The 21193-nt window shown below is 53.1% G+C and overlaps 10 protein-coding genes across 10 annotated transcripts; 6 read left to right on the top strand and 4 right to left on the bottom strand.

Moving 5' to 3' along the window:
* Positions 1-275: 275 nt before the first annotated feature.
* grpE (mitochondrial nucleotide exchange factor MGE1) lies at positions 276-1496 on the bottom strand. Its single transcript, XM_024853872.1, has 3 exons — positions 1115-1496; positions 583-1008; positions 276-514 (listed from the first exon to the last, which is right to left on the bottom strand). Exons 1-3 carry the CDS (start codon positions 1370-1372, stop codon positions 482-484), a joined length of 717 nt encoding a protein of 238 aa, XP_024711012.1. The 5' UTR covers positions 1373-1496; the 3' UTR covers positions 276-481.
* A 168-nt stretch (positions 1497-1664) lies between these two features.
* Positions 1665-3234, top strand: P170DRAFT_433219 (alpha/beta hydrolase). Its single transcript, XM_024848427.1, has one exon. The coding sequence runs from the start codon at positions 2104-2106 to the stop codon at positions 3064-3066; it is 963 nt and encodes a 320-aa protein (XP_024711011.1). The 5' UTR covers positions 1665-2103; the 3' UTR covers positions 3067-3234.
* Positions 3235-4699: 1465 nt separating this feature from the next.
* Positions 4700-5602, top strand: cbpA (putative calcineurin binding protein; the record flags this gene model as incomplete). Its single annotated transcript, XM_024843663.1, has 1 exon — positions 4700-5602. The coding sequence occupies one exon, from the start codon at positions 4700-4702 to the stop codon at positions 5600-5602; it is 903 nt and encodes a 300-aa protein (XP_024711010.1).
* Positions 5603-6099: 497 nt separating this feature from the next.
* Positions 6100-8576, bottom strand: P170DRAFT_433216 (arginyltransferase). The gene is made up of 11 exons (XM_024848426.1): positions 8220-8576; positions 7896-7940; positions 7739-7814; positions 7614-7676; positions 7431-7553; positions 7208-7369; positions 6921-7154; positions 6768-6865; positions 6650-6715; positions 6323-6582; positions 6100-6230 (listed from the first exon to the last, which is right to left on the bottom strand). The coding sequence occupies exons 1-11, from the start codon at positions 8275-8277 to the stop codon at positions 6105-6107; spliced, it is 1311 nt and encodes a 436-aa protein (XP_024711009.1). The 5' UTR covers positions 8278-8576; the 3' UTR covers positions 6100-6104.
* Positions 8577-10109: 1533 nt separating this feature from the next.
* Positions 10110-10848, top strand: P170DRAFT_433213 (uncharacterized protein). Its single transcript, XM_024848425.1, has one exon. It carries the CDS (start codon positions 10194-10196, stop codon positions 10425-10427), a length of 234 nt encoding a protein of 77 aa, XP_024711008.1. The 5' UTR covers positions 10110-10193; the 3' UTR covers positions 10428-10848.
* A 746-nt stretch (positions 10849-11594) lies between these two features.
* On the top strand, positions 11595-12722 carry P170DRAFT_433212 (NUDIX hydrolase). Its single transcript, XM_024848424.1, has one exon. It carries the CDS (start codon positions 11914-11916, stop codon positions 12268-12270), a length of 357 nt encoding a protein of 118 aa, XP_024711007.1. The 5' UTR covers positions 11595-11913; the 3' UTR covers positions 12271-12722.
* A 520-nt stretch (positions 12723-13242) lies between these two features.
* P170DRAFT_400043 (DNA-directed RNA polymerase II core subunit RPB3) lies at positions 13243-15062 on the top strand. Its single transcript, XM_024846309.1, has 3 exons — positions 13243-13455; positions 13544-14112; positions 14189-15062. Exons 1-3 carry the CDS (start codon positions 13402-13404, stop codon positions 14580-14582), a joined length of 1017 nt encoding a protein of 338 aa, XP_024711006.1. The 5' UTR covers positions 13243-13401; the 3' UTR covers positions 14583-15062.
* Positions 15063-15787: 725 nt separating this feature from the next.
* Positions 15788-18070, bottom strand: P170DRAFT_48143 (uncharacterized protein). Its single transcript, XM_024853867.1, has 2 exons — positions 17438-18070; positions 15788-17354 (listed from the first exon to the last, which is right to left on the bottom strand). Exons 1-2 carry the CDS (start codon positions 17979-17981, stop codon positions 16024-16026), a joined length of 1875 nt encoding a protein of 624 aa, XP_024711005.1. The 5' UTR covers positions 17982-18070; the 3' UTR covers positions 15788-16023.
* Positions 18071-19200: 1130 nt separating this feature from the next.
* On the bottom strand, positions 19201-19628 carry P170DRAFT_346450 (c-type cytochrome; the record flags this gene model as incomplete). Its single annotated transcript, XM_024843567.1, has 3 exons — positions 19201-19299; positions 19363-19521; positions 19581-19628. The coding sequence occupies 3 exons, from the start codon at positions 19626-19628 to the stop codon at positions 19201-19203; spliced, it is 306 nt and encodes a 101-aa protein (XP_024711004.1).
* An 869-nt stretch (positions 19629-20497) lies between these two features.
* Positions 20498-21169, top strand: P170DRAFT_48091 (uncharacterized protein). Its single transcript, XM_024853823.1, has one exon. The coding sequence runs from the start codon at positions 20578-20580 to the stop codon at positions 20929-20931; it is 354 nt and encodes a 117-aa protein (XP_024711003.1). The 5' UTR covers positions 20498-20577; the 3' UTR covers positions 20932-21169.
* Positions 21170-21193: the final 24 nt, after the last annotated feature.

The following is a 21193-nucleotide window of genomic DNA, read 5'->3' as shown; positions in this document are numbered from 1 at the left end:
TATACCCGACCAAGACCCAAGCGAAGCAAGGAAGTATAGAAACAGGACACCGACGCCATGCGAATGTCATTTCACAAATCACAAACCATGCCCATGCCACTCCAATTCCATATCCAACAGGACAGTTGCTTTTAAGGCATTAAAAAGACAGATCATTGCGTGTAATGTACAGAAGTTAGGTTAGGGAGGTGAGAGTCTCGAGGGAAAGAAACGCCAATTAAAAAAACAAGAAACGAGAGGAAGACAACCCGGACGCCTTCCAATCGTATGAAAATAGGTGTATCATACACATGCAATCATAGACAAAAAGCAGCAATGATCCGAGGAACGTGAAGATTTTGAGAAATCAGTCCCAGTAGAGAAAATACCGTGGGTTGACCCCCGTCATAACAAAGAAAAAGACATATTTTGGTATATTATACAGAGAGAAGATTAGAAGGAGAAATGGGAAAAGGTGTCAAGAGCTGAAAAAGTGGGGCATTTAGTCATTCTTGACAACGCCGACCTTGGCAGCCTGGATTGGAATTCAGTTAGCAAAATGTCTCTCGCGGAATCAAAAAAGCTTTCTAGAGGGGCACTCACTCTCAGGACACGGCCGTTCAGGATGAATCCCTTGCTCTGGGTGTACATGATGTCGCCGTTCTCCTTGCCCTCGGCCTTGGCCATGAAGGTGGCCTCGTGACGGTTGGGGTCGAACTTCTGGGGCTTGCCCTCCTCGGTGAGCTCGTCAGGGTCGAAGCGCTCCAGACCGTGCTTGCCCAGCGTGCTCATCAGGATGTTCTGGGTCATCTTCAGACCGGTGACCAGCTCGTTCAGGTCCTTGTTCTCGGCGGAAGGAGATTCGATCTTCTCCTTAGGCACGGCAAGGAGAGCACGGTCGAAGTTGTCGATACTCTCGAGCAGATCGGCCGCGAACTTCTGGATGGCATAGTTGCGGGCGTTGTCCATGTCACGCTTGGTGCGCTCCTGGAGGTTGAGGAAGTCGGCCACGGAGCGAACATACTTGTCCTGTCGCCTCGAGTATCAGTATCATGTTACCTGCCATTGCATAGAAGCCAATTCGATGCGACAATTGCGCGACTACGAGCTCCGATATCGGTAGAAGGGGTCGTACCTTCAGGTCGGCGGCTTCCTTCTTCTTCTCCTCCAGCTCCTTCTGGACGGGGTCCTCGGTGGCTTCCTTGGACTCGGCGTCCTTCTTCTGCTCGGCCTGGTTCTCGGTGGAATAGCTGCGGAAGGCGGGCTGGCTAACAAGCGGGCGGAAAGTCTGAGGAAGCTGTGACGTGCGACGAACAGCCAAAGGTGCCGATGACGTGCGGGTGGCCACAGAGCGGGCAGCCTGGGCTTGTCTGAGGAGGATTCTCTGGAACATGATGGAGGAGGAGATGAAGGAATTGAGCAATGGGACGGGGAGGAGACAGGAATAGGACTTTTTGGGGGAGGAATGAAGTTGACAGTATGAATTATTCTGGCCGGGGAAAACAGAACTTTCGGCAGCAGCTCAGGTGACTGTCCGCTCTGACCGCCCGCGGGAACAACGTCGGACCGGCGGTTGCTGTTACGAGATAGTCTGGTCCCGTGACAGTTGGCCTACGTCATTGCCGACCGATGCCGATGAAGTATATCAATTCATGCCTGTTCATGTCGATTTAAACAGTGCATTTGGGTGGAGGACCAAGTCCATTCTGCTCAGAGTGTGATGGAGATCTCGCAAGAACACCTCGTGCTGTGCATGCAGGGAAATGATTACCCGATCGAGACAATCCGATGCAAAATCCACGACCGTCCATGAGCATCCATGACTATCCATGCCCGATGCAGCAGCTCAACCTAGTTCCAGTTAATAATCAGTCAATCTGCAATCACAGTGGCAGACCACGGTTGGAGTCGATTACTCCTCACTCCTCACCATGTTTCCCCACCTTGCCCACTTAGCCCCAGGGCTCAATTTACTCTTTGGCCGTTATAAATGATCACCGGAGAGAACTGAGCACCTCAGGCTCATCACCAGACCATCCTCCAAGGCTTTCTTGCTTACCCTCTCTCTACACCCTCTATATCAAATAAAAATTATTTCTGACGAGAGACCAAAGTCCGTTGAAAATGCCTCTCACCCTTGACCCTGAGTTCGCCCAGGCTGCGGACTGGCTCCTCTCGGCAATGGCATCAAAGTCCCCTCCTGCAGTCCACGATGTTCAGGCCCGCCGTGTTGGGATCACTGCCAACTATGCAGCCATGTTCGCAAAGCTGCCTGCTGCGCCCGATGTCGAGCAATCTGTGCACCAGATTCAATCCTTCGACGGGAAACCGATCTCTGTGTATCGATTCGCAAAGAAAACCGCCGCGTCCACAACACCGGGCCCGGCGGTCTTACATACGCACGGCGGCGGGAAGATCCAGGGGGACGTCGAGTTGTTTACGAAGATGCTGGCCCTGCAAGTGCAGCACACGGGGGTTCAAGTGTTCTCGGTTGACTACCGATTGGCTCCGGAGAACCCGCACCCAACGCCGTCCGAGGACTGCTATGCCGGGCTGACATGGGTATACGAACATGCGGCCGAGTTTGGCGTGGACCGCAGCCGCATTGCCACGATGGGCGAAAGTGCAGGCGGGAACTTGGCCGCGGCGTTGGCTCTGATGGCCCGGGACCGCGGCCTGTCTCCGCCCCTGGCCAAACAGATCCTGATCTACCCCATGCTGGATGACCGCACCACGACGCCGATTCCTCCCTTGGAGCCTCTCGCGCTGTGGAACAACGATGACAACATCACCGCTTGGACCGCTCTCCTGGGAAATGACATCGGGACCGACAAGGTCTCGCCATACGCCGCGCCCGCCCGCGCAACCAGCGTGGAGGGCTTGCCACCGACTTACATCGACGTTGGTGAACTGGACATCTTCCGCGATGAGGACATTGCCTTTGCGGCGAGAATCGCAGCGGCCAACATTCCCTTGGAGTTCCACGTGTACCCGGGCCTGCCCCATGCGTTTGAGGTGTATGCACCTAATATCGAGGCTACCAAGAGAGCCGTTGCAGACCGATACCGGGCAATTTCCACGTTGTAGAGGGTTGAAACAGTAAGCCTCGGCCAAAATACATGTTACATACATATGTTGGTTGGCCAGCCGTTGAGACGAAGAGGAGCCACAGGGAGCCATGCAGGTCGGATTTGCCCATTTCATGTACATAAATTCTTGCTCGGTTACATAGACCCTCAATGAACAGTTGGCGAAACTCAAGTTGAGTGCTCAAAAAGTGGTGTTGCCCCAAACATGGTCGGATGCCGGGTGGCTCAGCCCGCAGACTTCCAGAAGGATGCTCGCCTGGGGCTTAGTCAAGTCATTTTCATTGCCAAGGTCTCAACTGAATCCTCCACCGTAGGCAGAGGATTTCTATCATCGGGTTGAAATAATGAAGAGTTACTAAAATGAGAATTATCGTGGCTGTTAAAAAAGTCGCTATAGATGACCAACATGGGGCCACCAGTGACAGCAGCTCTGTCATCAGGGAAATCCTGTAGGCTAAAAAATGGCTGTGGTCTGCGCATCTAAAACAGGTGATAGGTGCATGTGATCTGCTAGGCTCCATTGAAGACTGAAGATGACTGTGTTCAAGATTTGACAGTTGGCATCCGAAGTATACGGCGTAGAGTCAGAGTGAGCCCCCGAAAGGGAAACCCAGCTACCAATTCCGGTTAAGAGACACATATCCACATTGGGGGCTTAGAAAGACGAAGCATACGATTGAACATCAGCCACGATGGTATCCCATTATTGAAGATAAAATCTCGACTGCCTAGTCCTAGCGGAGTCACAATCCGCGAGTTGGCACCGGATCCCCAAGCGTGCGCCCACATCCAGACGACCTAGCACGCAAATCTCGGAGGAGAAGTCCGCGCGTGCAGAATTGCCTCCACTCACAGGGCGGAGCTGCGACGGGGGCATGCGGAGAGCCCCGAGCAGCCGAGCCAGAGCCATGGGAAAGGCTTGTAGGGGAACACTCGGCTCCCCGGGGATAGTCTCGTAGTTCTCCAGTAGTTAGCGGCAATCATCATCTTCTTGGTCAGCGTCCGGCAGACTAGACAGGGCTAGTTGATGCGAGAATCATCTCGATTCCGAATCTGGCAGCCTGTTGGTGGCGATAACTAGCGTGCAGGGCAATGGGTACATCGCATCAGCCACAACTGGGTCGGCCATCACCGTGGCGAAAAAGAAAAGAAAAAAAAATCGATCGTCAGGAACGGAGGCAGGGCCGTCGACCGTCTTAGACTTCGTAATCACGACTATCATACGCTTGTAGTATCAAGCAGGACGGGGGCAGTGTTTTGACCCAATTTTTCTGATGAGTGGAGGCGAAGGGGCGCAGCATCACCAAATACGGAGGCAGGAATGTCAAAACATCGCTATATAAGACGAGAACGGAGATCGTGAGAAGTCCTTCCATGGAACAGAAACAATTCAAGCAGAATTGAGCGCAATCAAGAATTCCAGACCATTGAATCGCTGTTTTCGCACAAACGCCCAGCAAAGTTGGCCGGATCGATTGGTTTTCTTATCGGCGACAAATCCCTCTCTCTCACCTGACCGCCACCTTGATAATCCTCGCCTTCTCTCTTTTTTCTCCCTCCCTCCGTCTTCATCACTTCTCCCATCTCCAGCGAATTCAGTCTCTCCGCTTCGCTTTCTCCAACCCTTCAAAATGACTGGAATCACCGTGTCGCCACCGGGATCCTTCCCATCCTCTCCCTCCTTCGGTGCCTCTCGCGCCTCCAGATCCTCCTCCACATCGTCACGACGACCCAACCTTTCGCTGGACATGTCCAACCTCCCAACTCTCTCCCAGCCCACTCCGCCAACCAACACGCTCCTCATAACCGACCTCAATGACCTCCTCCTCTTCCAACCGGACGCTCTCGCCGCGATCCGCGCCCAGCTCGAATCCATCGCCCCTCTGAACTCCTTCTCCCCGCTGCCCTCGCTCCGCCGCATCATCTGCTCCTTCTACTCGGAGCAAGACGCCCTCCGCATCCGCAAGCTCCTCGACGGCGCCTCGCTGCTCGACCGGTCCAGCGCACGCGCCAAGATCTACTTCGGCGAACCCACCCCCATCATGGACGAGCAGGGGCCCAAACTCCTCGAGGCGCCGCAACTCGACAAACTCTTCTTCATCTCGCCGCCCCCCAGCCCCCCGCACGGATGGGTCATGCGCAACGAAGACCCGCCCAACAAGGAGGTCCACGCCAGTGACTTGGCCCACGCCCTGGCGAACCTGAAGACCGAGCAGTCCGGCGCCGCCGGAGTCGCCGGCTTTGGCGGCGCTGACGCCAACGCCAACGCCATGGAGCCGGGAACCCCCATGTCCATCTCCTCGGATAAGCGCACGCCCAGCTGGCCCGTCGCCGTCTCGCAGCAGCGCAGCCGCAGCAGCACCCTCATCTACCACCCGGATAACCACGGCGGCAGCCCCAACCTCCCCGCCGTCATGGTCGAGGACACCAGTGCGTCGGTGGAGGACGCCGACGTCGAGATGAGTCCGATCGAGATGCCGGTGAAGAAGATGCCGCCGAAGACAACCCGGCCGCCCGTCGAACTGATGGAGTAAATATCTCGACTTATACGTTTTTGCACAATAATGGGTTGATTTTGACTTTGACTGCTTTAGCGTTTCTTTTCAGTGGCAACTTTGCATGCATGCATGGTGGTTTCATTCGATTTTCTGTCTGAAAATGCATCGTTGTCGCGCTTGATGAAATTGGTCATGTGCTCTTTGATTTATTTATTCTTTTTCTCTTTTCTGGTTGGAATCTCTGGGGGTCCTGTTCATATAATATCATGGGCGGCGTTTACTTTACAGGCAAGCATCGGCGCGAATTGCAGCATCGGGTTTGATTTGTTTATTCGAGTTTTTTTGTTCATATCATTGACTGGTATTTATCATTTAACATCAATATACCTGCATATTATCCACCTACCTACTTATCCACATAGAGACTATATAATACGTAAATTGCACCCTAGCGATTAGATTCCCAAATATTGCAAACCCCCAACGCACCGTAGAACGATACGATGCCATAATGCTAATGAATATGAACCAATCCTATCTAGTCGAACAAAACCACCGCACTTTCCTTGCAAACCTCCGGCCCCAGCGCCGCCGCCAACTCCGCAATAATCCCCTTCACGGACTGCGGATTATCCATTGGCATGTCTTCCCATCCGACGAGGTCCTAGCGCATGGGGAGTTAGTACTCACCGTACCGTTCAAGTCACCTGGTCCCGAGGGGAGAAGGGGAAGGGGCTGAAGGATAGAAACACTCACAATCATATGCACGAACGTCCCATGGACCAGGAGAAGCCAGTGGTCCAGGTCCAGCGCCTTCACTTGCTCCAGGGTCAAGACGCCGGGCATGTGCAGGTCGAAGAGCGAGGCTTCTTCGTCGTTGATGTCGGCTGCGGGGTCGGGTTCCTGCGAGCTCTCTGCGGCTAGTTGTCGATCGTGCGAGAGGGAGACGTATGGGCGTTCGTCGAGCTTCTTGGAGAGTTCGCCGTCGAGGGGTTCCCAGGTGTGGCTTTCTGGGTCTGTAAGGGTGGGGGAGGTTAGGGGTGGATTGGCCTGGGGATATGGTTGGGGGTCTTGGGTTCTCACCGAGGATGTACTGGGGTCGGAAGTTGCCCTTGTAGCGCATCTTTTGGCAGGAGTGGATGTAATAGCCTGGCGATGTTAGGCTGGTTATATGCAATTTAAAGGGGAGTGGTTTACTGACCCATGTAGTAATAGTTGTATCCACCTTCATTGGTCAGGGCGATTTCTCTCAGCGCGCTGAGCTTTCCGAATTCCCACTGCTCGTAAGCCGGGTCGTAGCTTGGATTGTGAGCCAGACTTCGACCGGTCAATCGATTGGGAAGGGAGGTCTCACAAGATGTAGACGGAGCTGACACAATTCGGCATCAGGTCCAGGACCGCCACGGCGATAAGCTTTCCGTCCAATCGGTAGCATTGATGATACGAACCCAGCTTTTTCTCCGAAGACTGCGGATTCGCGGGGGAGCGTTTGATCCCTGAGCAAAGGAAGCGCTTGAAGTCCTTGGTCTGCCATTTGGATACATCTTCCTTGTGCACGGTCGTTTGGTACTTGAGGAAGAGATCGAATCTGGGACGCGACTGTCAGCATCAAGAACATATTGGCTGCCATAAGGTACATACTTGGCCTGTGATATGGAATCGCCCTCGATGTTGACCTCGAATCGATGGGCCGGCTCTAGGAGCTTCTTGGTTTTGGGATCCAGAGGCCGTTTCACGTTGCTGTATTCGGCCTCATGCACGACATCCGAAACGTCAAACGTTTGCTTTCGATGCTTCTTCTCTCTATCCATGGTATCATGTAAGCTCTCATAATCTCTACCGAGAAACTAGGATTTATACTTACCCCCGGCTTTTGGGACACAGGTAAGCCGCCCTGCGGATGTACTCCGGGCCCAAGATAAACTTGTTCCAGCGATTGATTGCCTTTCGCTGGTCCTTCCTGGGTTTGAAGGCCGACGCCTCCATCCTGGTTACGATCAGCATCTACAAACACAAGCATTCTCGGTCGAGAACCTGGCAGACACACCTCATCGTATAGTGCGGGCAGCATGATCTCTGCAGGTTCGGCTTGTAGTAAAGCGTGCCTGACCTGAATTCCAGTTAGCAGCTAGATTCTACATGCAGGATGCGTCCTGTCACAGCCAAACTCACCGTCTCCAACCACGGTTGACCAGTTCCTCGTAATGGACCGGCCGTACCGCGACCGAACTAGTGTAGTAGGAAGCACCTGCAGTAGGTTAGATGCGCGTCAGCCACGGGGGCGAGACGACGATGACCCATGGACAAGCGAAGCAGGGGGCGGACTTACTGCCATCCTCGGATTTACAGTAACCACAGGAGTTACGCTGGTAACCTGAAAGATATCGAAGGGAGTAGCGTTAGTCACCGACAAGAGTCATCATTACGGACGAATGCGACGGATCATGCCAGACAGGAGGGATGCAGTGACCGATCTTGCGGGTCTTGCATTTGTCGTGCGGCATATCAACGGGGAGATTGACGATTGAATGCGAGACCAGAGCCAAGACGGACAATACAGGATGGAGGGGCACCGACTGCGCGGGATGGCAGACGGACGGGGGCCAATGATGACGGCACGAGGAAAAGCCATCCTCTCTGACTGGCTGCTTACCTAGGGGTCGGAAAAGCGACAGATTCCTTGCCTGTTCGGCGTCGACGACGGTGCCCATGGTGGATGTTGCGGTGGATAGGTGTGGTCTCGTTGGCGCTCAAGGCGGGAAATTAGCAAAAGAAAAAGAAAACCCCCGTAATCATCCAGCCGGAGTGGGATGGGTTGGAAAGAGGACCGCAGCGAAAGGGCAGATGGCGATGGGGACCAACTACTAGTGCAGCAGTAGATTATTGGAGAGAAGGTGAATGACAGATGGAGGGGAAGACTGTCCAAGTTGGCGCGGAGATTCCAAGGCGGCGTCCATTACCGCCCGTATCGCCTGGTATCACCGTGATTTCCAGCCGCGCAATATACAGAGTAGGATCATTTATATCAGACTCACGCAGGAATCACGGTCCTGTCGAGGAAAAATCCAAGGCTTACTTGCATCGCGGCTTCTAGAAGAGCATTGGGACTAACTCTGGCCTGGACTGGTCTGCTCCCCATGTCGTAGTCCCATGTAAGGCCCGGTCATCCCTGCCCAGGGGCTTCATGTCGATGGGCTCGGATCCTTGATTTGGGGATTTGCTTTTTCCATGATTAATTTGGCTTTTCCAACTGGTGGTGGTGGCTTCGGCATCGGAAGATGGTATAGGATTATGGAGAGTGTAGGAGATAATACTACTCCGTACTGCGCACTCGAATGAACATCTCGGAGTCTCCGCATCGACACCGGAGTAATCTCAAGTGCAACATTTCCATTTTCATTCGTGTACAGAGCACTATTTCGTAGGTACATACCCGTATCAGCAGTCCACCGGACCCTCGACAGTCATTGGGTATACATGCCACTTCTCGTTGGAAGGACCTTATGATCGTGCCATCGTTGATCCATGGTCCATCCATACCTTCGTGACTCTGGACAATTTCGGTGACTTGCATGCCACCATTTTTTTCACCGTCCTGGGTGGACTAATCTGGATATACGATATATGACATCACACGAAGCCCTTCCAGGGCGTTCGTCAAATCAGTCGTTTCGCCATCACACACCCTCGCTCGACTCACACCGCTGCGATCTCAGGGTCCGCATCCAATATAATTAGTCCCCCGAGATCGTCGCTGCGTTGTATTCCCCCGATCCAATCATTTCCGCGGGGTTTCGACCTTCTCGAACCCCATACGATGTCTGATGTGCAGGCCTTACCGCCGTTAACTAAGAGTTCAAGGGGGCGCTCGGGTGCAGGAGCCATCTCCAACGCCATGATCGACCTGAGGGTTCTCCTGTCCTTCATTTCCTTTTTCCTTTCTATCTCAAAAACAGCAAAAATAGAAATAATAATAATTCAAGAAAAAAGTGAAAACCCGGGATGTCGTTGGTGCCCCGCATTTGGATCAACCTTTATGTTCCAATAGTCATTTGGAGCTAGTGTATGCAGGCATGCTTGTGCGTTTCATGGTATCCAATCCTTAGCTTGTCTGGACGAAGGTCGAGGTTGGCACGGGGTAAACAATAGCAAAACGAAAAAAGAAAACAAAAGAAAAAAAAATCTTGACCTTCAGAGGCTGGTTTCCACAGCAGTCAGTCTCCGTCCACCACGATGCAGGATTGGCAAGTTTGATGCTGATTGCTGGGTCTTGCCCGACGTTTTTATCCTCCGGGAGTATCACACGTAGCGCATGCTTTGCATGTCGAAATGATGCGGTGCCTCGAAATGCCACTACCGCGTAGGGAGTATTGATTTACATGGTTTAGTTAGTTGAAGGTTATGGGATCATCATCTGGAGTTGGGACAGCTGACTGCTACCCAGCACCGCTGAGGTCTGTCTTCACTCTTCAGACTTCAAAGCATGTCCGTGCAGAAAGATACCCGACGACGATCTGGTAAAAAAAAAAAAAAAAAAAAAAATCGAAAGAGGGGGAGAAAAAAAAGGAAAAGAAAAAAGTTGTGAGACTCGTGGGCGCGTTCCACTCCCTGGGAACTGATTAAGAGAATGGTTATTGGACGTCGGTTCTTGCGACCTAGTTCCATTCGTGGTACCGCAGCTAGGGTTGGCCAGGGTGGATCGCATCCAGTTTTCTGGCGGATGAGAACAGCAAGATCGTTAATAATAATTACCGAGGGCGTGGACGGAGACTCCGTGGAAGCAGAAGAATCAGCGCCAGAAACCAATTTCACAAAAGAAAGGAAATACGAGGCCCGGGTGGAAAGGGAGAAGAAAGGGTGAAGAGTCCCACCGGCCAATAAGCCATGAATCCATTAATAGGATGCAATATCAGGCTCGTTTTAGCCAGCCGTCCACCAGATTGAGACATCGCGCTTGTGGCGGACGTGGTTTGCCTAGTCCGAAGGCCGAACGAGCCGGCGGTGCCTCCAATTCTGCATTGACAGCTCCATTTGCGGTCCCGATGGGTTTGGTCAGTGGGAGTCCGACGACCGGCTTACATAGTTAGTTAGCGTAGGGAGCTATGGCGAGGACGGTGACACGCCGCTGGAATGGGCCGAGTTCCTGGCCGAGCAAGCAAGGAGAATAATCACCGGATCCCAAGGGAACCCGTTGGAAGGGTAATTGGAGAACCAGAGAGAAATCGGGTGGGGTGGGACCGACAGGCCCGCAGTGCCCCGGGAGGTCTTGGGAGATGAAGCCGGGAGGATGAGAGGAATCACCAGGAGGAGGAGGAGGAGGAGGACGACAGGGTGTACCGGACGTGTACCTCGTATGGTTGCACGTAGTTTACCGCCTTCCGCGGCGTAATACGAATACCGCGCGGTGAGGCGGGTATACTCAGTCTGCGTACTCTCGCCTCCCCCTCCCTTCCTCTCGCCGTTCTTCTCTATTCCTCCCTTCCCCTATTTCCCTCTGCTCGGCTCTTGTTTACCATGTCTTCTTATATCCTCTCCGCTTCTTCCAGGTTCCCGTCCGCCGCGGGAGTGAACGGGGACACCTAGTTCCTACTGTCCTTTTTTCTCTGCCGTTCCCGATTTTCCCCTCCCCCAAAAATTTCCAGTCGACCGCCTCGCCTCTTTTTTCTACCTCCCGGAAAAAAAAGTTTAGGGTTGACGGCTCGTGGACCAGCTCCCACCCCCCAGGCTGGACCTCTCTTCCCTATACCCTCCGTCCTTTGACCTCTCCTCCTCCCCAAAAGGTCCCGCTTCGGACTTCTAGGCCTCTACCTTGAGGCCTCATCCCGTCTTCTTGTCACCCTTTTCGGTCTCATACCTCTTTTTTCTCTCCCGTGTCTCTTTGGAGACCCTTGCATTCATTTGACTTTCTGTCGCGTGGGGTACTCCTGGCGCATTTACTCCGCCATCTCTCCTATCTTTCTTTGAGTATAGATTGTTCGTGAGAGGTCTTCCGACGGCTTCTTACTTCTAATCCATCCTTGTCTTTGTCGTCATTGTTCTCTGCCCCCATTCCTCATTCCTTCTCGTCCAAGATGGTGGAACAGACTCGGTCAATGGAGTCCCGGACAGGGCGAAAAAACCAACGTGAGTGACCTCCGGAGGCACGTGGGGCGGATTACGTCGCTCTGGTGCCTTATCGGATTCCCCTCCTTTCGCGAAGATGGGATGATTCGGCTCTCGGACCCTTCGGACGATGTTCGCGCAATCCTAGGCTAACGCGTGGATGCCGTTTTCTAGGTTATGGATCGAAAGGCGAACGGCTCGTGGCTGGCGTGGTGCCGCTATCGACGGATAAGACGAAAGTCCTCATGATCCAGTCCGCCGGACGTGGCGGCTGGGTACTTCCCAAAGGGGGTTGGGAAACGGATGAGGACAGTGCCCAGCTGGCTGCCTGCAGAGAGGCCTGGGAAGAGGCCGGTGTCATCTGCACGGTACAGCAGGATCTCGGGCTGATCCCGGACATGCGCCCGTCGTCGCTGTTGACGGCGCATGCCCCGAAAGCTTCCTACCAGTTTTTCGAGGTCACCGTGGACCGCGAAGAGGATCAGTGGCCCGAGATGCACAAACGGAAACGTCAATGGGTTGGCTACGCTCAAGCTGCGGCGTCCCTTTCCAGTCGTCCCGAACTCCTGGAGGCATTGAATCGCAGTTCCTTGAAAAGGTAGCGATGACTGTCCTCGGTTGCACTCCGAAATCATAGGGTAGAGATGACCGGCTAGTCGGTCGTTCACCTCGATTTTGGACTTTTTACGACTCGACATGATTCCCCTTCTAAAAGAAAAAAACATTTTCTTTTCCCATCTCATCTCCACATCTCTTATTGCATCTCTCTCGATTGGTGTCTTTCTACCCCCTTCTTTTTCTTTTGGGTCATGGTCGGCTGTGCTGCTTTGGAGTTCGAGGTTTTCTGTCTTTGTAATATCGCGCTGGTGGCTGGATGGCTTTGCGCGAGAGCCCAGTTCCCACAACTCACCTCTATAGATTCCACGACAATCCGTCAAAATAGAAAGTTAGAGCAACACGGTCGACAGCACTGTTGGCGGACGGATGAAGAAAAAGTTATGCGTCTTTCGGACGTGGTTTTTTTGGTCGGGTCCGACTTTGGTTGGAGGACTCGTTCTACCGGTTATTCTGGATGCCGATCCTATGATTCGAGCCTGAAAGAAAATGGCCCTTGACTTTTATGCACGAATGCGTTTGCAATTTACCACTTCTTGGTACCGTCGGATGGTCTGGTCCGCGACTCTTGCAAAACCTAGGAATCTGAGCCAAGGAAGCAAACAAAGAAAAACAAAACCAAACCAAAAAAAGCCATACTCATATCATTTCCCAGTGATCAGATTGACGGCCGCAAGAGGATTTCTGTAATCCCCAGAGACTTGTATTCCTAAGCCTGACATGGACATACCAATGAGTAGAGTATGCGTTCGTAGCCAGTAGGTATATAGAGCGGATGATAGAACAATAAATACGATATAGACACCGAAGAAACCAGAGGTTCAAATCCAGTAGAAAGCCAAGCGAAGTAATGCCGCTGATTTAAAGAATGCGCGCCCCGATGCATTCCCGATCGGGCAAAGCGCGTCCTGCGGTTCGCAGAGCCAAACTCCAACCTTCACCTCCGAGCCTCTTTCAGGTCCATCGCCTTTCTTCCACCTTCCCCTCCCCCTCGACCTCGGTCCTTCTCGTCGGCTTTTAACCCGTCGCGTCCTTCATTGCTCGACTTCTCTAACGTATCTTCTTCTCCCGTTCCGTTTCTTCCAGTAGGCAGCTTGCAGCGCTGCTTTCACGCCGCCATGGATTATGAAATGGACATCGAGCCCACTGGGCCTCAAGTGACCGTGCGAGAGGTATTCCGCCCTTGGACATGAGGAGATTGAAAGAACCTCCAATGAGTATGAGAAGTTAGAGCTCCCTGGAACTCACACCTGTCTCTAGGCCGAACCCTACCGAGTCGACTTCAAACTCAGCTCCGTCGACCTCGCCTTCGCCAACTCCGTCCGCCGCGCCATGCTCGCCGAAATCCCCACCATCGCCATCGACCTGGTCGAAGTCGAAATGAACACTTCCGTGCTGCCCGACGAGTTCCTCGCCCACCGCCTGGGTCTCATCCCCCTCAACTCGAAGAACTGCGACCAGGACGTCGAGTACACGCGCGACTGCGAATGCGAGGACCACTGCGCGCGCTGCAGCGTTACCCTGTCCTTGCATGCGCGCTGCACCGGCTTCGAGGTCATGCCTATACATGCGCGCGACCTGGTCGTCAGCGGCGAGCGGGCCAATGAATGGGTCGGCAACCCCGTCATCACGGACCCCCAGGGCAAGGGACCCTTGATCTGTAAATTGCGGAGCGGTCAGGAATTGAAGATGACGTGCATTGCGAAGAAGGGTATTGCTAAGGAGCATGCCAAGTGGGCTCCGACGGCGGCGATTGGGTTCGAGTATGACCCGCACAATAATCTGCGACATGTGGATTATTGGTATGAGGAGGATGCTGCGAAGGAATGGTACGTTCATTTTTTGTTCTCTTTTGGGGTGACTCCAGGGGTTCTTCTCTAGACATGGTATTGACACGACTTTCAGGCCCATCTCCGCAAACGCTGCCTGGGAACACCCTACGGCTCCTGACCAACCGTTTGACTACGACGCCGAGCCCAACAACTTCTACTTCGATGTCGAAAGCATCGGCAATTTGGAACCCGATATGATTATCCAGCAAGGCATCACGGTGCTACAACGCAAACTCGCCTCGGTGATCTCCGCTCTCTCCGGCTCCGGCGAGGGTGACCACGGCGGCATGATGGGCGTCGAGGAGGATGACATGATGGGCGTGCGCAGTCCCGATGCCTACGAACCGCCGGAGGGTATTGACGGAGGATTCACGGCCTATGCCAACGGCAACGCCTCTGCCTGGGGAGCCAGCGCCGCTACTCCATACGGCGCGACCCCGTATGGCGGCGGTGGCTACGGCTTTTAATCGATTCGAACCAGGACAAAGCATCAAAAACAAACTCGGAAAACCTACTATTCACTTTCTCTTCAAAGGAAGTACTAACCCAAGCATGCGGACGGAGTTATAAGGGGTCTGTCATGATTCAGCGGCGCGTTTATTGAATGATTTTTGAACATTACATATTACATTTTGCCCATCCACTTTTCCCAAAATCGTCTTTTTTCTCTCTTCTCGACAAATCCAACGATGATATCGAATTGTTCTCCTTATGAAAACATTTGGTTCCTTTTCTTTTTGCCTATTTTGTGACTGCTAAAGGGACCATGTCATATTAGATTTCTTTTCACAATACTTCACCTATTCACTTGGCAAGGGAGGTAAAGTCCTCAAAAGCCTAGCTGGCATTCATTCATCTATGTACTTTAGGTCATTCGAATCAATCCCTTTCTAAATCACTGTGTGGAGAAGCAATAACACCGATTCTATCATCTTGCGTCTATTTTCTTACCCAGATCTTCCTAGCTTAGCAAAGGTGTCAATTTGTTAGCAGTTAGATATAGAGTTAGTCATTTGTCTGTCTGTCTGTCTGTCTTTCTACGGTTCCTAAACAACCAATACAAACCAAGTTACTTACTCATACCACCACAGCACACTACCAATCTACGAACCAACACATCACTTACAATATAGAGATAGAGATAGAGATATAAAAAATAGCATGTATATCAGTATAAAATCCGAAGAGATCAAAACACGCAATGAAAACGCCAACGAAAACAACCACCTCCTCCCTCCATCCCATCAGTTCCATTCCATCCCCGTGAACCAAGACCAACCAAACGACGAAGAAAGCCCAAAACGCCATCCTTTCTTCGCAAATACATACAAGACATACATAACTACATACACGAAGAGCTTAAGGAACCCAAAGATCGAAGATCGAATCGCGAAACAACACCAGACCAGACCAAACCAACAAGCTAAGATAAGATAGTAGAAGAAGGAACGTCTCGTCTATCGCTTTTAACTCACAAATCCGCAATAAAGTCGCCGGTTATATGCATGATGCGAGAAGAAAAGAGATAGATGGATAGATAGATAGATGAGAAGCGAGGAGACGCCAAACCGATGACCAGAAGACAGAAGGGAAAAAAACACCTTTCTCCGTTGCCCCTGCCCTTGCCCTTACCACTCTGTGATGGACGCCAGATAGATGGATATAGATAAGTCAGAAACGACACGAAGGAAACAGTAGATCGACGGATCTTCTCTGATGTACGCCGAAAAGAAAAACTCCGATCCCATGAGACAGACAGAGAGACAAAAAGACGGATTTAGTCCAACGCCGAGGAAGATGCGACAAGGCTGTATGGATGACGGAGTCGGTCGGATATGAACAGAGTAGAGAAGAGGAGAGGAGTTGAAAAAAGGAAAAGGAAAGAAAGCGATTCCTTGCGTTGTCGCATCAGGCTCCGTCGATTCCGTCTGTGTCTGCATCGTCTGTTCTGTCTCCTAGTAGAGAGTTATGTAGTCTGCGTCCTGATCCGTAGACCATCTCGAGGAGTTTCGCTTTTTGTTTCTCTCGGACAGACCGGAGGTAGTCGTAGCTGCCCTCGAGTCCACGGATTTGTCCGTCGATCACGGCCTCGACCGGGCCTAGCATTCGACCGTTACTTCGGCCATTGCCCGAGTCGCCGGCGCCGAGGAAGTTGGAGGAGTCATTCGGTCGGACGAGGGGACTGACGAGTTTGCGCCGCAGCGTCTCGAGGTTGATCTTGAGGGACATCAGGCGGCCGCGGTGGTCCATGAGCAGGTGTTTGTTGGCGACTGTGCGACTGCGCACGCTGGCGAGGAGTCGCTTGTTCTTTTCGTATTTGCGCACCACCGCCGCATTGGGCCCGAGAACCCGAGTCCAAAGCGAGCTGAGCATCTCGCCTTCCGCGCGCTCCTGGGCGTCCGACTCACGCACCACCGTGCGCTGGAGGTTGAGGAACTGGCGGTCGATGGACTCGAAGAGCAAAAAGAGGGATGCTGAGTGGGTTAGTTCGCTGTTGATAGACTCTTCCAGAACGGAGAGGAATTCGGTGAATGTGCGCGAGAGGGCGGCGCGCGTGCGCTGGCCAGACGTTTGGCCAAAGAGAGCGGTTACTACATGTCCAAAAGTCGTGGGAGTGGAAGATGCGGCCAATTCTCCCCCGCCGTCACCACTAGGTGCAGCAGTGCGCTCGAGCGGACTTAGTCGCGACAGCAACTCGTGCACGTTGTCAAAGACAATCGTCGGCAATCCACTCGGTGGTTGCGATGATATGGTTTCTAATTCTCGCTTGGCCCAGTCCATGACAATCAAGATGGAGTCGACGTCAGAATCCACATTGGCAAAGAAGCGCGTCAGTTCCATCGACAGCCCCTTCAAAGATTCCGACAGTTCATCCAGCTGGTCCACGATGATCGGAGCGCTGGTCATATTCGTACTGCGCACAGATTCGCTCAGGTCCCAGACCGCGACGCCCGTCTCTTGCAGCGTACCAATCTGCTGAACCCCGTTCTCCGAATAATAGATCAACGGTTCGAACGACCGCGCGAAGTTGGACAGCTTCACGAGGTCGGGAATCGCCTGCGGATCATGCGGTAGAAACAGAGCGCGGAAAAACATGATGGAGAACACGCCGACCATGAAGGATATGGTGGTGTTCGACTTCGAGCTAGTCATCCACTCGATCCACGATCGAGTATACTTATAGAATGCGACAAACGGTTCGCGTTGCTGGACTTCAGCGCGCACGGCAAAGCGGATATCTTGAAAAGAAGGCCCACTCGTTAGTATCCCGCGCCAGCGTACTGGACAGGGTTCAAACCGAGATCAAAAAATAAAAGCCTACAATTGCTTATGTTATTCTCCGACTGAAAGTCCAATCCGTCCGGGTTAGGGCTGGCTCTGGAAGTCGGCGCCGCCGGGCTGGGGGACCGCCCTTTGACCGGCGAATCCGTGTCGCGAGGCAGCGGCACATTGGCCGCGATCGTTGCCACCCCAGTATCTGCCGACGTGCTTCGTTGCACAGCCGTCGTGCCCTCGAGCGCATCCTCATACTGAGGACTCGGCTCGCGCGATTGCGACGGGCTCAGCCCTACCGTCGGCTTCAACCCCAGACGGTCATGATCGATGGCGCGCGAATAGGGCTGATGGCGATACCACCCGCTGCCCTGGACGTAATCATAGCGGCGAAAGCCGGGAGGCGACCAGCGCTCGGCCTGGGGTGTCGTGTCCTCGTCCTCGGGCTCGGAATCCTCGGAGCGAAAGCCGGAATGTTGAGACGGCAGACCGAAGACGGGCGACCTGTGCGAGTTGCTGGCATTCTCGAAATCTTCTAGCGACGCATCCAGGGACGGATGGTCATCAAACACGTTGTCTAGCTCGTCCAACATGGCGGACGGCGTTGCGCGCGGTCTAAAAGAAGACGTTAAGGTCACTTCACTTGGCGCGCAGTCAAGGCGACCACTCGAGGACAGATCCAGCCTGGTCTAGGGAGAGCAACGCAGCCACGGGGGAAGGGGGAGGAGTTGCTGGAGGAGTCAGTCGCAGGTTTGCGCTCAAGTGCGGTGGGATGGCTCGTCGCGATGCGCTCTCGGCAGCGACGCGGGGAAGCCAGCGAAGAAATACGGAGCAAAGACAGGCAAGTCGGGAAGAAGGGGCCTGCCAGTCAGATCGACAGTCGCGAGAGAATGAAACAGCACGGGAATGCGAGACATAAGAAGGGCAGAGCGAGGGACAGGGAAGGGAAGGGAAGGGGTTGGTGCCTGAGGAAGGATGAAGTGGACCGACTAACAAGGTCGCGACAAGTCACTCTTCCGTTACAGCGGCGTCTGCATACGACGGCTGGCAGCCAATCAATCTCCCCGAGGATGCTGGTTAGTGGCAACGAGTCCAGCGCGAACAATCCGTTGTCTGGAATTTTGGATTTGATTATCTGATTGGGACTAGATAGAATCTGGCCAGGGATTTCTTTGTCCGGGGCTGAATGCAGGGAGAAATCGGAAGTACCAGCGAGGGCGAGAGGGCGAAACCCCTCGGCCTTTTATTCAGCACGCGAAGAGGCTGGGCCAATGGGCGGTGACCCGGTCATGTGCCCCGGCGCCCGTGATGCGCAGTACAGCCGCCTGTAGTCGCCAGTCCGCTCCATTACCTGTAGGCTAATTAATAGAATGGGAGATACGGAGTAGTAAGGTAAGAGTTGAGAGTTCATTACAGCCGGTGCATGCCGGCACTCAAATTCCATGGTACACACAAAGCGGAAAAACACACATGATCGTCACAGGGGGATTGTTAGGAAAAGACAAGCGCATTAAAAAACACAAAGCGAGACCGCTGTCTCTATGATATCCGCAAGGTTCTCCGGCGCGCGCACACACAAAGGAAAACCAAGTCTATTGCGAGTAAACACGGTAGCAGGTAAAATTACATGCCCGGTCCGGCGGTCGGTCGAGCATCCCCCGGACGGGGTGGAGAAGGGAATTTTTGGTGGGTTCGCAGAATCGACGAGAGAAGAGGCGTTTAGGCAGTGCTCTCCTTGAGGTAGCTGCAGAGGAAAGAAATCACGGTCAGCTCTTTGTTCCATCCCCATCGCTGCATGCTGGCGGTCAAAACTTACGTGATGAGGTCGTTCCTCTCCTTGCCCTTCTTGAGACCACCGAAGGCCATCTTGGTACCGGGGATGAACTTCTTGGGGTTCTCGAGGTACTTGAACTGTAGGGAGCGCGTTAGCCAACCGCGTCTTCTCGCGCATCTCGGACAAGAATCAATACGTACCAGAGTGTTCTCGTCCCAGGTGACACCGGCCTGCTTGTTGGCGTCGGTGTAGGCGTAGCCCTCGGAGGAACCGGTCTTACGGCCGAAGAGACCGCTCAGGTTGGGGCCGACCTTGTGGGGACCACCAGCCTCGACGGTGTGGCACTGAGCGCAACGGGTCTGAGATCCAGGTTAGCCAGTCGCGTCTTATCGCGGCGATGAAGCAATTCAAAACTCACCTGGAAGAGCTTGGCACCCTTAGCAGAGTCACCTGGAAGCGTCGCCATGTTAGCCTGCTGTTTGGCCTTCTCTGCAGCCTCGATCTCCTCCTCGCGCATGTGCAGTGTGGTGACAAAACAAAAGGTATCCCAGCTTGTCATCGTGGCAACAATAGCTGATTTCTTTGTAAAAAGTGGTGATAGGGCAGATTTCAGGAATTGTGGCTGGTTCAGAAAGAGCTAACGCTGCTAAAATGCCGCTGACGGAGTGATGGTGGTATAGTGACGAGAACCCGGAAGACAACGACACCAGGCGTAGAGGTAAACAAAGACACAGGAAAACCTCCAGCGCTAGCAAGCCGCTACCGGGGATTCACAGTATCCCAAAGCGTGCACATTGCAGGCGTTGCAGTGAATGATTGGGGGGCGCCCTCCGAACACCGTCCGGAGGCAATAGCAGGGGAGTCAGGCTTACCGGGAGCGAAAGAAGCGTCCTTGCCCATTGTGAATATATAAAGGGGATTCTAAAAAGTAGAAAGAGAGAAGTAGAGATAGGCTGTACAAGGAAGAGGGAGATCTAAAGGGGTCCCAAAAAAAAGTCGAGGTCAATTGAGGATGAAAAGTGAGCGAGCTGGCAAGAAAGAAAAAAAAATGCGATCGCAGGAATTTGTACAAGGAACGAAGAGCGCCCGGCCGTCGCCCCCGTCGGCTCCCGTGATCCGGGCGAGGGCCAATCAGCGGGGAGATGATTCAGCGTTGAGCGGGCGCCTTCGGGATGGCTTTTTTGCCGGTGTCTTTTTCTGGTGGACTGATGCTGTTGCTCCCGACGACGGCGGTCAAGATGTCTTTACTACGTAGTAGCAGTGCTGATGTCGCCTGTATGCAGATTTTGCGTAAATGCTACATCTGTATACTCTATACTCTATACTATATAGACTACTGCTAGGATTCCTACTGATCGACACCGAGGAAAATCCTCCCTTCAGACGGTGACACCATGCCGACGCAGTGTGCCTGAATGACCTCATGGCGAGCTCATCCTGGACCCGGCAAAATGGAAATATTAATGGGCGCGCCTCCATTGGCTGTTGGTTGTCGTCTCTTCCACTCTGCCGGGCTTTGCGGTGCAGGCCTGAGGCATCGACATCCATCCCGGGCTGTTCTCGTATCAAAACCCGGTATCGATCGGTTTCTGCCGGATCTCCTTTGCATGCCTGACCGACTTGCTATCCGTCATCCATGGATGTACCTAGGCCACATGCTCCCGGGGTGTGACGCGGACTCGAAATGTCGGTGTTGGTTGGGCAGAGAATCTTGGGTTGGTCCGAGTGTGGCGTCTATTTTTGTCCGTACGAAGGAGACACTATTGTGACATTTGATAAGGTAGTTCTATCGTGAGGACCTACCTATGTTAAAAGTTTCTTTTATAGAAGTAGTAATGAGCCGCAGTTCTTAATCATATACATCGTGAGTGTCTGTCAGGTGTTGAATGCCTGAGGCTTACTTTCAAGGTCGATCTAGTATGGCCAACACGATATCACCACACCACGCAACACATCTACCTATGAAGCAATCATTGCATCTTAGTTCTGAGCATTAAGAGAGCAAAAGCGATAAGGCAAAGAAACCCTTAA

The sequence above is a fragment of the Aspergillus steynii genome, assembly GCF_002849105.1.
Source record: "Aspergillus steynii IBT 23096 chromosome Unknown P170scaffold_1, whole genome shotgun sequence".
Classification (NCBI taxonomy): Eukaryota; Fungi; Ascomycota; class Eurotiomycetes; order Eurotiales; family Aspergillaceae; genus Aspergillus; species Aspergillus steynii.
Note: the sequence above shows the minus strand (reverse complement) of the source record. Positions and strands in the feature narration are given on the sequence as shown.

Bases quoted from the DNA above. Each gene is read 5' to 3' on its own strand.
- P170DRAFT_48143 (XM_024853867.1), bottom strand. From the start codon at position 17,981: ATGTTGGACGAGCTAGACAACGTGTTTGATGACCATCCGTCCCTGGAT. The intron at 17,355-17,437 runs GTAGGCTTTTAT...CTTCTTTTCAAG, and splicing joins GGAGAATAACATAAGCAATT to ATATCCGCTTTGCCGTGCGC.
- P170DRAFT_433216 (XM_024848426.1), bottom strand. From the start codon at position 8,277: ATGGGCACCGTCGTCGACGCCGAACAGGCAAGGAATCTGTCGCTTTTC. The intron at 7,370-7,430 runs GTAAGTATAAAT...TACCATGGATAG, and splicing joins CTGTGTCCCAAAAGCCGGGG to AGAGAAGAAGCATCGAAAGC. The intron at 6,583-6,649 runs GTGAGAACCCAA...CCACCCTTACAG, and splicing joins CCGACCCCAGTACATCCTCG to ACCCAGAAAGCCACACCTGG.
- P170DRAFT_433212 (XM_024848424.1), top strand. From the start codon at position 11,914: ATGATCCAGTCCGCCGGACGTGGCGGCTGGGTACTTCCCAAAGGGGGT.
- P170DRAFT_400043 (XM_024846309.1), top strand. From the start codon at position 13,402: ATGGATTATGAAATGGACATCGAGCCCACTGGGCCTCAAGTGACCGTG. The intron at 13,456-13,543 runs GTATTCCGCCCT...ACCTGTCTCTAG, and splicing joins CTCAAGTGACCGTGCGAGAG to GCCGAACCCTACCGAGTCGA. The intron at 14,113-14,188 runs GTACGTTCATTT...CACGACTTTCAG, and splicing joins GAGGATGCTGCGAAGGAATG to GCCCATCTCCGCAAACGCTG.
- P170DRAFT_433219 (XM_024848427.1), top strand. From the start codon at position 2,104: ATGCCTCTCACCCTTGACCCTGAGTTCGCCCAGGCTGCGGACTGGCTC.
- P170DRAFT_48091 (XM_024853823.1), top strand. From the start codon at position 20,578: ATGACCTCATGGCGAGCTCATCCTGGACCCGGCAAAATGGAAATATTA.
- grpE (XM_024853872.1), bottom strand. From the start codon at position 1,372: ATGTTCCAGAGAATCCTCCTCAGACAAGCCCAGGCTGCCCGCTCTGTG. The intron at 1,009-1,114 runs GTACGACCCCTT...TCGAGGCGACAG, and splicing joins AGGAAGCCGCCGACCTGAAG to GACAAGTATGTTCGCTCCGT. The intron at 515-582 runs GTGAGTGCCCCT...ATTCCAATCCAG, and splicing joins TGAACGGCCGTGTCCTGAGA to GCTGCCAAGGTCGGCGTTGT.
- P170DRAFT_433213 (XM_024848425.1), top strand. From the start codon at position 10,194: ATGGTTATTGGACGTCGGTTCTTGCGACCTAGTTCCATTCGTGGTACC.